Source organism: Sorex fumeus, unplaced genomic scaffold (assembly GCF_029834395.1).
Source record: "Sorex fumeus unplaced genomic scaffold, SorFum_2.1 ptg000013l, whole genome shotgun sequence".
Lineage (NCBI taxonomy): Eukaryota > Metazoa > Chordata > Mammalia > Eulipotyphla > Soricidae > Sorex > Sorex fumeus.
In genome coordinates, this window is record NW_026606070.1 from 2,411,527 (window position 1) to 2,426,119 (window position 14,593).

The 14,593-nt window shown below is 53.0% G+C and overlaps 1 protein-coding gene across 1 annotated transcript in view; it reads right to left on the minus strand.

Annotated features, from left to right (window-relative positions):
- AFF1 (ALF transcription elongation factor 1) overlaps window positions 1–14,593 on the minus strand; it is a 148,838-nt gene that overhangs the window by 131,659 nt on the left and 2,586 nt on the right. The window contains exon 2 of the mRNA XM_056111519.1: window positions 3,780–3,847. Within this exon, the coding sequence (XP_055967494.1) occupies window positions 3,780–3,814 (35 nt within the window). The 5' untranslated portion in view covers window positions 3,815–3,847. The remainder of the gene's footprint in view (window positions 1–3,779; window positions 3,848–14,593) is intronic.

Here is a 14,593-nt window from a genome sequence, read left to right on the forward strand (position 1 = left end):
CCTAGGGCAACCCCAGCAATTACCCTCAGTGACTCAATTAGCAGCAACAGAAAACACCAGTGAATCATAGCAACAAAGTATCTTTTTTTTTTTTTTTCTGGCTCTTCCTAGAGACTAAAGCTGGCCCCGCTAACTGGAGCACGCCTGAACCCACTGAATCTCTAGCCCAACCCTGTTATAGCTGATTCTACCAGAAACTGTGCTGGGGGCAAAGCAAATGATTAGAAAAATTTGGAAGTGCATTACCTATATACACACATTAAAAAAAAAAAAACTTAAAGCTGAAAATTTACATTTCTTTATTTTCTCAAATTTTATTTATTTATTTATTGCTTTTTGGGTCACACCTGGCGAGGCACAGGGATTACTCCTGGCTCATGCACTCAGGAATTACTCCTGGCGGTGCTCGGGGGACCATCTGGGATGCTGGGAATCGAACCCAGGTTGGCCACGTGCAAGGCAAACGCCCTCCCCGCTGTGCTATTGCTCCAGCCCCATATTTTCTCAAATTTTAATGATCTGATAATTAGGTTCCTTCACAGAAAGCAACTTTGCCCATGGGAATCATCACAAAATTCTAAAAATATTACAAACAGTGACAAAGAATGTTCCTGAGAGGCTAAAGACATAGTACAGTGGGTAAGGGACTTTGTCTTGCCTGCGGCTGACTTGGGTTCGATCCTCGGCATCCCACTGGGTCCCCTGGGCCCCTCCAGGAGTGATCCCGAGCACAGAGGCAGTTGCAGCCCTGCACAGTCACAGGTGGCCCGAAAACAAACCAAACACGTGTGCCTGAATATTCACCACAGAGATGCTGTCAGCTGGTGCGGTGGCATCGTGAGAAGAGATATGGCACAGGAGGGTTCAGCAGTGGGCATGAGAGGGATGGGACTCAGAAAAAGCCGATCACTAATAAATTATGACCTCTTATTATCTCATTCTTACTTTTGGACAACCTGGCGGGCTACTGAATGTAACCTGCCCACACGGCAGAGTCTGGCAAACTCCTCGTGGCGTACCCAATATGCCAAATACCAGTAACAATCATGGGTCTCATTCTCCTAGTCCTGAAAGAGCCCTGAATGTGGCACTTTAAAATCTCAGGGCGAGGACGAAGGAGACGGGAGACGTTACTGGTGCCTGCCCGAGGCAATCGACGAACAATAGGATCCACGAACAATAAATTATGGGCATGACCCTCTGAGCATCCATTACCTATTCATTTTGCGTTTCATACAGAAATGTATTAACACATCCTTCCTGCTAAAACTACTGATGAAAAAAAATAAATAAATAAAACTACCGATGAAACAAAATACTAAAAAGTCGAAACTTTATTCCTTAGTTTTGGGGCCACACCTGGGGGGGCTGTAGAGATCACCTGGGTGCCAGGGATCAATGCTAGTAGGTTCTGAGCACAGAAGCCCCCAGCCCACCGCACTCTCCAGCCTAGTTAAGGGGCCTAAAAGAATGGTAAGAAGGCAGAGCAAGTTAACTAAATCAAAGTGGGAATCCAATTGCTTGGGAATTTTAGAAAACTAGAAACTAGGGAAATAGAAAACATCAGCGTTTGCCCAAGATTGTGTATGTGTGTGTGTGTGTGTGTGTGTGTGTGTGTGTGTGTAAGAGAGAGAGAGAGAGAGAGAGAGAGAGAATGTGGGTGTGTTTGAGTGTGTGTGAGTTGTGGGTCTAGGAGAGAACGTGAGTGCATTTGTGTGTGTGAATGAATGTGAGTATGCACATACAGGACTCAGGAACAAAGCCAGGCCTCACACATGCAAGGCAAGGGCCCTAGGGCTGAATTATGCTTCTAGTCCCCAACTTTATTATCATCATCATCATCATTATTATCTACATCGAATCTTCTGGGACAAGTTGACCGAGTAGATGCCACAGAGGGACATTCTGCTGGAGCTCAGGAGAGCAACAGATTCCGACAGATCCCCAGCACAGAGAACAGAGCCCTCAGCCAACTGAGTCAGCAAGTTCCACTTCTCCAGAGCCCAGCAGCCATGCCCCAGCCACCAGGGCAGCAGCGCGGGCCCAACTCTACAATTCCCAGCCCCGTTGCGAAAGAAGACAAAGTCCTGATTGTTATATAAAACACGCTGGCAGGTTATTTATTTTTAAGAACCCCACAGGAGCCAAACAAAACCCATCTGTTAACCAGATCTGTCCCAGAGGTCACCAGCTTACAAGTTTTGATTCAAATGCAAAAGCAAAAACAACAACAACAAAAAAATCCTCCAAGTTCCTTCCAGTAAAAACACATCACACTATTTTCACAGTCTCGGAGAAAGATCCCTCTAAACACAATCGAAACCAGAATCTACCAAAATCTAGAAAGAACAAGACACTAAAACTAGACAAAAAAAAAAAAAAAACCCTAAAGCTTATGTATAAGTGAACAATAGGAACAAGCCTTAAGACAGATTCCAAGTGCCTGCCAGCTGGAAAGTGGACTGCAAGTGTTGAGTGTGGATTGCGGGACCTTGGGCTACAGGGCTTCCTCCAGGAAGGAGAACCGATCAGGCCCACAAGGGACCACCTGGGGCAAAGGCTTCTAAGCCACCCAGGAGGCAGGGGGGCATAAGAATACGAAGACATTAAACAATGAATAAAGGATTATTTATGAATTAAAGAATTAGCAAGGACAGAAAGAACTCTTTTTTTGTTGTTTATTTTGGTTTTTTTTTGGGGGGGGGGCACACCCGGTGATGCTCAAGGGTCACTCCTGACTCTGCACTCAGGAATCACTTCTGGCGGTGCTCAGGGGGCCCTACAGGATGCCGGTAGTTGAACCCGGGTTGGCCTCATGCAAGGCAAATGCCCTACCCACTCTACTAACCCTCTGGCCTCCTATAAAGAACACTTCTAGATCTTTATAATATAAATAAAGGAGTCCTTCTGGATAGCCAAGGAATTTTTTTTTTTTTGGTCACACTTAGAGGTGCTCAGGGGTTCCCACCTCACTCCCTGCGGCACTCAGGGGACCATGAGATACTAGGGATCAAAACCAGATAAAGCCTGATCTGTCCCCCCAAGCTGTCAGTGGGTAACTGCGTAATCACTGCTCTAGACTGGCTCTGTGGGTGCTCTCCATGCCCTGGATGGACCCCAAAGTATATGCCAGAGGGCAGTAAGCCCCAGGCATGGAGCTAGAGCCATGGGACAAACTGGGGCAGAATTCCCTCTCCTTGTGGCTCTCGTAAGGTGGAGTTCCTCGTGCTGCCTGTCTCTGCATGGCCTGTGCATGCCATCGGATTAGCATCTGGACCGGGGAACTCGGATGCCGACCTCATGTTCCAGACACCTGCTAGAGAAATGCGCGGAGGGCCGGAGAGATGGTCCAAGGATGCGGCATCTGCCCTGCACTGCCAAACGACCTGGGTCCCCTCCCCAGGTCCTCACACGGTGCCCTGAGCAGCCCTGGATGGATCCCAGAGCAGCCAGCCGAACGCGGGCACAGAAAACCAAAAGTGAATGAAGAGACTCGAAGAACAACGGATTAAAGCGCAGACAGCCAGGTTAACAAGCTTGACTTCTCATAGAGAAAACAAAAATCCAAAGTTTTTCCTGTACCAAAGAGTTTTTAAGTTAAAGGAATGGGGGGGAGGGGAAGAGACAGAGACAGAGAGAAAGGAAGAGAGAGGAAGAGGGAAGGAGGGAGAAGGAGAGAGAGAGGGAGAGAAGGAGGGAGAGAGATGGGGGGGAAACAGAGGGGGTATGTGCAGCTTCTCTGTGGAGTGCACGCACGCAGACCATGGCTGTTGCATTACCTGGCACTGCTGCCGCCGCCTTCGGGAAACTCCATTGCCCGTCAGTGGGATGCGCCCAGCCCGTTCATCTGAAAGAGAAACAGCCCCGGTGAGTGTCCGGTGAGCGTGTGCGTGGGAGCAGGCTCAGGGCCGGGCTCCCCTCCAGCTCCGTGCCCCTGGGGGGCTGCCCTGACACCAGGACAGGTGGCCACCCGCTCCCATCGAGGGGGGATGCCAAGCTCCCTGTCCACGCTGCGTTACACCCGTTCTTTCAAAGAAAAAAAAAAAAGTCTTGTGGGGCTGGAGTGATAGCACAGCGGGTAGGGTGTTTGCCTTGCACGCGGCCGACCCGGGTTCGATTCCCAGCATCCCATAGGGTCCCCTGAGCACTGCCAGAGTAATTATTCCTGAGTGCAGAGCCAGGAGGAACCCCTGTGCATCACCGGGTGTGACCCAAAAAAGCAAAAAAAAAAAAAAGTCTTGCGAGAGCATAGCAATCAACCTTATTCCATGTGAACACAACAATCGACTTTAACCTTATTCGCAAAGAAGAGAGCACTGTCAGTTCTAAGGCGTCTGAGCTGAGAGGCTGGACCCCCAGGGACCCCTCCACCGCACGAAGGCCCCCGGCAAAGGCCCCGCTCAGCCAGGCCCGGGATGGTACCCCCCACTTGTCAGAGGCCTCAATTTCCACGGCGATTTTGACACATTCCCTCCAGCGGGGCTGGATTTCAGAAGCGGCACCGGCACCGTTATCTAACCTGGGCAGATGGCGGGGCACTATCAGGGCATCACGGGGAGGCGGTCGGTCGCTCCCCGGGGCCAACGCCAGCACAGCTGTTTCCACTTCCCGCTCTGGTGTGTTTGTAAATTTACAGCCACTTATCTCTCAACTCGCTTTAAATAGTTTCTGTTCCGTCAAACATCCTTGAAGCAAAGGCACGTCTAAATGATCTGGGGACAGATGTAACAAGCTGCTAGATACACAAACGTAACAAGCTGCGGGATACACTGGGGACACTGGGGGGTGGGGGGGCACTGTGATGGGCAGTGACAGTCCCCCTGTCTTGTCCTGATCTCTCAGACCTGGCAATGCACAATGACTCTGCACTCAGGAGTTACTCCTGGCGGTGCTCCGGGGACCCTATGGGATGCTGGGAATCGAACCAGGGCCGGTTGTGTGCAAGGCTAATGCCCTACCCACTGGGCTATCACTCCAGCCCCCCATCCCCACCCCATAAGGTCTTTTATCTGCCCTCCATGAAATTAAAATTAAAATTGCGGGCTGCTGACTACAATGTTTCCATTTGTCGCCTGACCTCCTCCCCCCAAAGAATGCAGGAGAGGCCGCAAACATTCTGGCTGGTCTCAGGCTGGCCGGCCCTCGGCTTTCCAGGGTCAAACCTGCTTGGGGGCCGACCCTCCAGTCAGAGAGAGTGACCCTGGCCTAAACCCGGGCCTCAGATCTCTGAAAAGGCCTCCAGGAGCCTCCCTGCCTCCCTCCCTCTCCTCTTCCAACACATTCTTGTTTTTCTCCTCCGGACCTCCCCCCTTCCTCCTTCCCTTCTACCTCCTTTTATTTTATTTTTTTTGCTTTTGGGGTCACACTCAGCAATGCACAGGGGTTCCTCCTGGCTCTGCACTCAGGAGTTACTCCTAGCGGTGCTCAGGGGACCCTATGGGATGCTGGGAATCAAACCCTGGGTCGGCCGCGTGCAAGGCAAATGCCCTCCCAGCTATGCTATCTCTCCTGCCCGCTTCTACCTCCTTTCAGCCTCTTTGGTTTGGGGGGGGCCACACGGAGGGATGCTCAGGGCTTATTTCCGATGGTGTGCTCAGGGGTCGTGGCGAGTGACCCCTTCTCCTTCGGCTACTCTCTCTCCCCCCAGAGCAGGCTGGCACGCAGCAAGTGATGGACCCACAGCACGAATCAAGTGCTGCATTTGCTGAGGCCGGGACAGGCCCGGCAGCCTCGTGGCAGCCCTGCAGTTCCAGGGCACCCTTGGCGGCTGGCTTTGGAGAGCACTGTGAGCCGGTGACAGACAGAGGGGTCCCGGAGTTCCCTTGTTTGTTCAGTTCTTCACTGAACCCACAGGCCTTTCCCAGCTATCTGCCGGCTCTAACCCGGGCGCTGAGAAGAACAGAAAGAGCAGACCGTCATCACGGCACCAACGCTGCTGCACTTACAGGCAGCGGAGAAACAGAATCCACGGATCTGAGTGTTAGAAGGAGCCCGGGAGGACCCAGGAGGACGCAGAGTGAGCCACAAGGCGCTGATATCCCATAACAAGTGGCTGCTGTGCTTGTTTGTTTTCTTTTCATTTGGGGGGTCACCCCCAGCAACGCTCAGGGGGGTCACTCCTGGCTCTGCACTCAGGAATGACTCCTGGCGGTGCTCGGGGGACCCTATGGGATGCTGGGAATCGAACCTGGGTCGGCTGCGTGCAAGGCAAACGCCCTCCCCGCTGTGCTATGGCTCCAGCCCCACCATCTGGGCCAAGGACTGAGCAGGTCGGCAGCGCGGTTTGCCGGATGCCCGGTAAAATGCTTCCGCGGGGGGCTGAGGCGGCAGTGGAACACCAGGGTGTCATATAGTCCCCTGAGCACTGCCAGGAGACATTCTTGAGCACAGAGCCAGGAGCAACACCACCAAACACAAAAAAAACAAAACAAAAGTGCGCTCCTGCTGTGCTGCGGGTCAAACCAGTCGACACTGGTTTGCTGACTCCGAGACAACTTAGCACTCTGGGTTGGACCGCCGGGGGGACAGGCAGGGCCTAGGGAAGTCACTGAACCTTTGGGTACATATTTGCCACGAACCTAAAACTGCTCCAAACAAAATACGTCTTCTGAAAACCAGTCCTGGAGAGCGACCGAGTCCGCAGTGGGGCCGTGAGCTGACAGGCTGGATGACAGCCCTGAGTGATGGATGGACCTGGGAACCATGAGGAGAAACACTCTAGAGGCAGCTGGCCCTGTAACAGACGGAACTGATCGGAGCAGATCGAGTCTTTGGGGTGGGCAAGGGCACTCCAGCAAGGCTGGGGGTCTCCCAGGTCAGTGCTTGGGGGTCGCTTCTGGTCGGCTCCAACGGAACAAGGGCGTCCTGCAGACCAGCTGTCGCCTGCAGAGTGCTCGCTGGCCAAACAGCTTAAATGCTGAACTTTATTTATCTATTTTTGCTTTTTGGGTCACACCCAGCGATGCTCAGGGTTAAGTTACTCCTGGCTCTGCACTCAGGAATCACTCCTGATGGTGCTCGGGGAGTCCATATGGGATGCCGGGAATCGAACCTGGGTCAGCCTCGTGCAAGGCAAACACCCTCCCCGCTGTGCTATCGCTCCAGCCCCTCAAATGCTTAACTTCAGGCCCAGAATCACTGCGGAGGTGGGGCCCAAGGCTGTGCCCCCAGATGTACCCATGTACCCGCAGGGCTGCCTGGGCCAGGCGTACAGCTCGGACCCTGCAGAAGGTCGGGAGCCCACTGTGTGTAGGAAACCATCGTCCCGAACCTCTCCTGGGAAAGGAAAAACTGGCATATGTTTCTGTTAGTTTCTCCTTGAAGGCAGAGGGGGAGCAGGAGGGAGGCATCACGCCCAGTGGGGCTCAGGGGTCACTCCTGGAGGGCCTGGGGGTGCTAGGCTGACCATGTACAAGGTTGCGCGTCTGACTCCCACCCCAGCTCTCCCTTCCGGGAATATTCCCGGTTTGGCCGATGAGCACTTCCCAGTGTAGACCAGTGCAGGTGCCTCCCCTCGGGGTCTTCAGGACATGTGGCTTGAGTCTTGCAACCCGCCTGAAGGAAGCACGCGTCCCTGAAGCACGGTCTCCCCTGTCTTGTGACCTTCCCATCCTACACCGAGGGCTGCTGGGGGTTAATCAAGTCCTGCTTGCACTATTTTTAGCCCGAAGCCCGTCTCACGCTGGCACCCGGTCACTCACCGTGAGCTTCTCATCACTCCCGGCCACTCCAAGAACATGCTGGAAGTCTCACGTTCATGCGTTGAAAGCTCCCGGGCAAGGCAAGAGCTCACCGGCCCAGTTTCCACGGCAGAGTAAGGGGGTGAGGGGGGGAGAGCCCCTGCTGTTGCGAGGGGACTGGCCAGTCCCCTCCCTCCCTCCCCCACCCCCGCAACTCAGGTCCCTTAGTCACAGGCCGTGCGTCAGGCATGAGTCACACGCCGCTCCGGTCTGTCTGAATCCTTCAGAATCTCCCCCGCGCAGCTAGACGGTGATCTCCCAGGATCCCAAGCTGCCCAGCACCCTGAGAAGCTCAGAAGCCCCGACACCCAGCAAATTCCCCGGGAGCATTCCTCGGTGTCAGAGCCAGGCTCCGGGTGGGCGCCGGTGCCCCCAGGAGCAGGGCACAGCCAGCATCTCCCCGGCCTCCTGGCCGCTCTCATCAAATCAGCCCGAAGGCTGCCAAGAGCCATCCTGACGGCCTAGTTAGCACAGCCTCAACCAGCCCACTGTTCGCCAGCCTCTGTGTGAGGGAAGGATGCGGCGAGCTAGCTGCAGGCACCGCCACCTAATTATTATTTTTTTTTAAATTTTTTTTTCTTTTTTTATTAGTGAAAAACCATGAGGCACAGTTATAGGCCCACAAATTTTGTGCTTGGGTTTCAGTTATACAATGATCAAGTGCCCATCCCTCCACCAGTGCCCGTCATCCATCCCCACGGGTCCCAGCACCCCCCCCTCATTCCCCCCCCCCAGTCCCATCCTGCCTCTGTGGCAGGGTATTCCCCCTTGTTCTCTCTCTCTTCTTTTGGGTACTGCGTTTTGCAAGAGAGGCATTGAGTGGCAATCATGTTTGGTCTATAGACTACTTTCAGCGTGATTCTCCCACCCTGGGAGGGTCCTCACAACACCCTTTATTTGGTGCTCTCTTCTCTATCTGAGCTTCCTTTTCACCTAGAGCCTGACCGCCACCTAATTAAATGATGTTTCCCCACTACACCCAGAGCAAGTCAAGAAGCCTAGGAAACACTCGCACCGTTTACCCGTTCAACGAGGCTGCGAGAAACGGGCTATTTCTGCTGGCACTTCTAGACTGTCATTTTTTGTTCTCTCGGGGGGAGGTTGCGGAGGCTTACAGGGCTAGATGAGCCATGAAACGCTGGGGACCAGACCCAGGGCCCCCACCCAGTGAGGAGCATATGTGCCAGCCTCCCCACCACCTCCTCGGACCCGAGACGGACATCTTCATTATCTGTCATTTTGCAGCAGAAAAGATGCGGGCCAGAGAGTGGTACCAGGATGTGGGCATTCACTTTCACGTAGCTGATCCTAGTATATACTTTGCACTGCAAGGTGCCCCGCACTGCTGGCGGGCGGGGGGGGAGGAGGGGGGAAACTTAACCCCAAGTACTGGTGTGTGTATTCCCAACCCTGCCCTCCTCACTCCAAAGAAGTTGCATCATTTGCCATCCATCTAACTGCAAGTAGGAGGATGGGCGGGGGGGGGAGGGGGGTTACTTCAGCTATGGCAGCCTTTCGGTCAGGAGACAAAATGCCTTCCCCAAACCTTGGTCACCAAAACCCTTTGTGCTGTAAGGCCAGGGGGCGTAGGGCGCAGGAAATCAGGGTAATTGTCCTTATTTATTTATTTTTTGGCTTTTTGGGTCACACCCGGCGATTCTCAGAATTTACTCCTGACTCTGCACTCAGGAATCATTCCTGGTGGTGCTCGGGGGACCATATGGGATGCTGGGAATTAATTGAACCCGGACACTGAACCCAGGTCGGCCTAGAGCAAGGCAGACGCCCTCCCCATTCTGCTAGATAGCTCCAGCCCCAGGGCAACTGTCCTTGCCAGCTGAGAATAACAAAATTACCCGAGGCAGAACAAGCTATATACCTTGCATGTCGCTGATCTGGGTTCCATGCCAGCACACACAGGCTCCCCAGAGCACTGTAGCACTGTCGCATTGCCCTCCCGTTGTTCATCGATTTGCTCGAGCGGGCCCAGTAACGTCTCCATTGTGAGACTTGTTGTTACTGTGTTTGGCATCTCGAATACGTCACGGGCAGCTTGTCAGGCTCTGCCGTGCGGACGAGATACTCTCGGTAGCTTGCGGGGCTCTCCAAGAGGGGCGGAGGAATTGAACCCAGGTCAGCCAGGTCGGCCACGCGCAAGGCAAACGCCCTACCCGCTGTGCTATGGCCCCAGAGCACTGTCAGGAATAATCCTGGCCACAGAGCCAAAAATATGTCCAGAGAGTAGAGTCAGGAAGCCCTGAGCACAGAGCCAGTGTAAGGTTACCATAAAATGTAAAAAATGAAAACATAGGTACTGACACCACCCCCCACTTCGATCTTTGCAAAGTACACCCCAGAGCCTGAAATTTAGCTATGCAAAACTAAATAAGTGGGGGCTGGAGCTATAGTACAACAGGGAGGGCGTTCGCCTTGCACACCACGGCCGACCCGGGTTGGATCCCCGGCAGCCCATATGGTCCCCCGAGCACCGCCAGGAGGTATTCCTGAGTGCAGAGCCAGGAGTAACCCCTGAGCATCGCCGGGTGTGACTCCCAAAAAACCCTAAACGAGTGTTCAGAGGACTGGAGAGATAGTACAGGGGGTAGGGGTCTTGCCCTGCCCGCGGTCACCCTGTGATCCATCCCATAAGGTCCCCCAAACAGCACCAGGTGTGATTAGCTGAGGGCAGAGCCAGGAGTCGGCCGAGCACAGCCAGGTGTGGTCCGAGAACTCATGAATAAATCCGTCTGCACTGCGCATGTCCCGGCAGAGTGCGAGCTCGGGTCCAGGGTCACCCGGGCAGCCCCAGGGCTCACACTCCCCTCATTGGCTGGCAGGGGCCCCCCGCAGGCACCAGTGCACTGGAATCTGGGGCAGATGGCCCTGGACCAGGTGACGGAAGCTGGAGGCCCAGGAGCAAGGAGAGCCGGTGGCTGGTGGTGGCAAATGTTCCCGTCTCAGTCCCCAGGGGCTGGTGAAACGGCAGCAAATGCATTATCCCCCTTTCAGAGTTCGGATCATTAAAGATGCATCTGGCAACAGACGAGACGGGGTATTCATGCAATCCTTTGATATCATTAGATTATGTTTATCCATTCCAAAGAGAACCAGGATTAATACTAGAAATATTTATTAGCACTTATTACACTCTGCTGAGTCTTTGTCAAATCTCAGGATCCTTCATTGACCCAATTCCATGATAAAGGAGATACCGCTATACTACCAACACTTTCATTTTTAATTTTTTTTATTTAATTTTTATTTTGTATTTGTTTGGACCATACCCAGTGTTGTTTGAACATTTTTTTTTTTGGACGGGGGAGTCACATTTGGTGATGCACAGGGGTTACTCCTGGCTCTGCGTTCAGGAATTACTCCTGGCGGTGCTTGGGGGACCATATGGGATGCTGGAGATCGAACCTGGGTCGGCCACGTGCAAGGCAAACACGCTCCCGGCTGTCCTACCGCTCCAGCCCCCCGAGTGTTGTTTCGGGGCTTCCTGGCTCTGTGCTCAGGAATGACCCCTGGTAGTGTGGGGTGACCATATGTGGTGCCAGGGACGGAACAGGGGTTGGAAACAAATTGTGTATTTTGGGGCCACATACCTGGCTGTGCTCAGGACTGAGTCTTGGTTCTGTGCTGCAGGGAGACTCCTGGCAGTGTGCAGTGCAGGTTTGGTACCCGGATGACCGGTGAGCCAGACTATCACCGTATCGCCCCAGGCTGACTCCCTGTGAAGCCAGCGCCTTACCTCTTGGGCCTTCTCAATCCTCCCTGGCTTAACGGCATTTCAGCATCAAAAATCTGCGTAAGCCACCAGAAGCAAAGGCGCCCACTGCATATGTTCCCTGCAGTCCTGCGGGACATTTGAATGACGCCGGGCTGGGTGCGGACTGCCCGCAACAGTGCTGAGACTGCCCCACTCACAGGACCCCCCTGACACTGAGAACCCCTGTCTGCAGGCGTCACTTGGCGCTTGCCACAGTCCGTTCATAAACTGGGGCTTAGGGGACCAAGGAAGAAACGTTAATAATACTCTGACTATAGATCAGAGGAGCGATCAAGTCATTTCCAGGGAGCCAGGAAACCGGCAGGGACACTGCGAGGCTAACAGGTGAGTTTGAAAGTGGGGAAAAAACCTCAAGCACCTTCAGGCTCTGACAAGAAGTTAAGTGATTTGTCTAAAGGCTGACGGCCAGTAGGAGGCTTATCCAAGATCCAGGCTCTGGGCAGAAAGCAGAGGGGAGAAGAAGGTGCTGGGCTTAAACCGAATAGATCTGAATTTGACTCCTGTTGTCCCCAAGGCACTGCAAGGAGTGATCACTGAACAGGGTCAGGAGTAAGTAAACCCTGAACACAGCCAAGTGCAGTGCAAAAACCACCCCCCTCCCAGCACCGTCCCCCACTCCAATTGGTCCCCTCCCCTCCCCCCTCAAAAAAGAAAGATTTGCGCCCAAGCTGTCTCGTGCAGAAGCTGTGCTTTTTTGATTCTGTGCATTATGGGAAAGTGAACCTCCAGAACAAGCAACATTGCTACCATAAAATAGAAAATCATGGGCATTACCCCACGGTCATGGTCACGGTCCTCCCGTTATTCATCGATTTGCTCAAGCGGGCCCAGTAACGGCTCCATTTTGAGACTTGTTGTTACTGTGTTGAATACATCATATTGAATACATCACGGGGAGCTTGCCAGGCTTTGCCGTGAGGGCGAGATACTCTAGGCAGCTTGCCGGGCTCTCCGAGAGGGGCAGAGGACTCAAACCCGGCTCGGCCAGGCTGGCTGCGTGCAAGGCAAACGCCCTACTGCTGTGCTATCACTCCAGCCCATACCATCCTGAACCCGTCCGATCTCGTCTGATCTCGGAAGCTAAGCAGGGTCGGGCCTGGTTAGTACTTGGATGGGCATTACCCCCAACCTACTAAATCAGCATTCTGGGGTGGGGGAGTACACCTGAAATTTGGCAAGCATTCCAGAAGCTTCTGAGGCAAAGTTGAAGCTGGAGAATATAGATTCACTGTTTGTTAACTCTGAGACTGATGGGGAATGGTCACATCTGAATTTACACAGGGATGTGAACTGAGCTTTCGCGACTCAGAGAACAGATCTCAAGCAATAAGGGAGGCTGCTGACAAGGCCTGGCCCTCATTTCTACAATGGTTAAGGCTCTTTATCTAGTGCAAATAAGTACCTCGGGCCTATCAGAGCTGCATTTTTCTACAGACTCACAGACACAGACACAGACACAGACACACACACACACACACACACACACACACACTGCTGAAAGAAAAGGCCGTTCTTCCCATACTGATCAGAAAGAATTACTTAGCCAACAAGAGACACTATTTATATTTTCATGTCAAGCAGCAATTCTTGAAAAACAGGAAACCACATATCAACACAGTGTACTGTAGTGAAAGGGTACCGGGCCTTGAGTCACAGGCAAGTCACTGAACTTCAACTCCACTTCCTGGCTTGAACTGGAACATGTGCCCCAACTGCAGAGTCACACTTGGACCTGAGCGGCCACCGGGGGCAGAGGGCCTTTGTGCCGGGAGAACGAGTGCTCTGCCCGACAGACTCTTGACTGGGGGGCCTGGGGGGCTGCAGCCCCTCACCCCTGATGCTCAGAGGACTCTCAGTGCTGAGAAGCAGCCCGTTAGGTGGCAGACACCCGGAACGAAGCTGAAGGAGTCTGTTAATGATGTAACCGAATCCTGCAGGCACCACTTGTCACAACCAGCTCGGTCTTTTAATAGGAAAAAGCCACTTGAACAAGAAAGCCTTAGTCATGTTTAAAATGGGCCAGATAATTTAAGAAAACCGGCGGATTTTTTTTGCCCCCCTCGTCCCGTCGCTCTCCCCCCCCCCCCCCCCCCCCCCGGAGAACACGACTCAAGGAGTTCTGACCTAAAGCTTCAGAAAGAAACTGCAATTAGCAACCATGATTCTCAAGGTTCCACGTCTTGGGGAACCGACAGTACACATACAGAAAGGCAGAAAGCAAAAAGACTTGCTACAAGGAACCTCGCGTCTCACACTCACGTCTGAACTGTGGTAGAATTTTCGGAAAGGAACTCAGAGTTTTTCAGTCTATTTTATTGGGACCCATCGGGGCTCGGAGCTTAGCTCAGGAAGCCGGTGACCAGTGACCATGGAAATTGGAAATTGCGGCCCCTGGCGTGCCGAGCACCGCGCCAGCCCTTGAAACCACCTCCCCGGCCCCTGCACAGTCTCTGCAATCAGAGATTCAACAGATATTAAATAAGCTTATACTGTAGATTTTTTTTTTAAAAGATACTGCTGGAAAACCACTGCCAGTTAAATACCCTCTGGGAACAAAAACTGAATTCATTTTATTGTTTAATTGAATAACTATAATTTAATGAGCATATATTTACAAAATAAATCATATGTTTATGGACTAAATAACACAGCAGTGCATTTCTGGAAAATGCAGTTCCTTAATCTGTACTTTCTCAAACACACTTACTCAGGCTTCTGAAAAATGACCGGACAGGCACTCGGGAGGTTCCCAGACATATTTGGCCTGCTGCCCCCTTTACTGGGAAAGCAACCCTGAGCACACCCCCTGAAAATCTCCCTTCCTGAACCAAACAGCGTACCCCCAGTTGCACCTGAGGTGATGAGCACACACTCTGGAAGAGCCAGTGCGTCAGGCGGTAGCGCTGACTTGGACACTGAAAGGCTGGAATGGAAGGGAAGGATCCCAACTATGGCATCACGCCTTAAGGGACAGTTACGTCCTCAGGGTGTCAAGTCCCTCTGTGTGTCCTGCATGAATCCACACATGAACTAACTTCCCCCTTGGGACTGGGGCCGGTTCCTT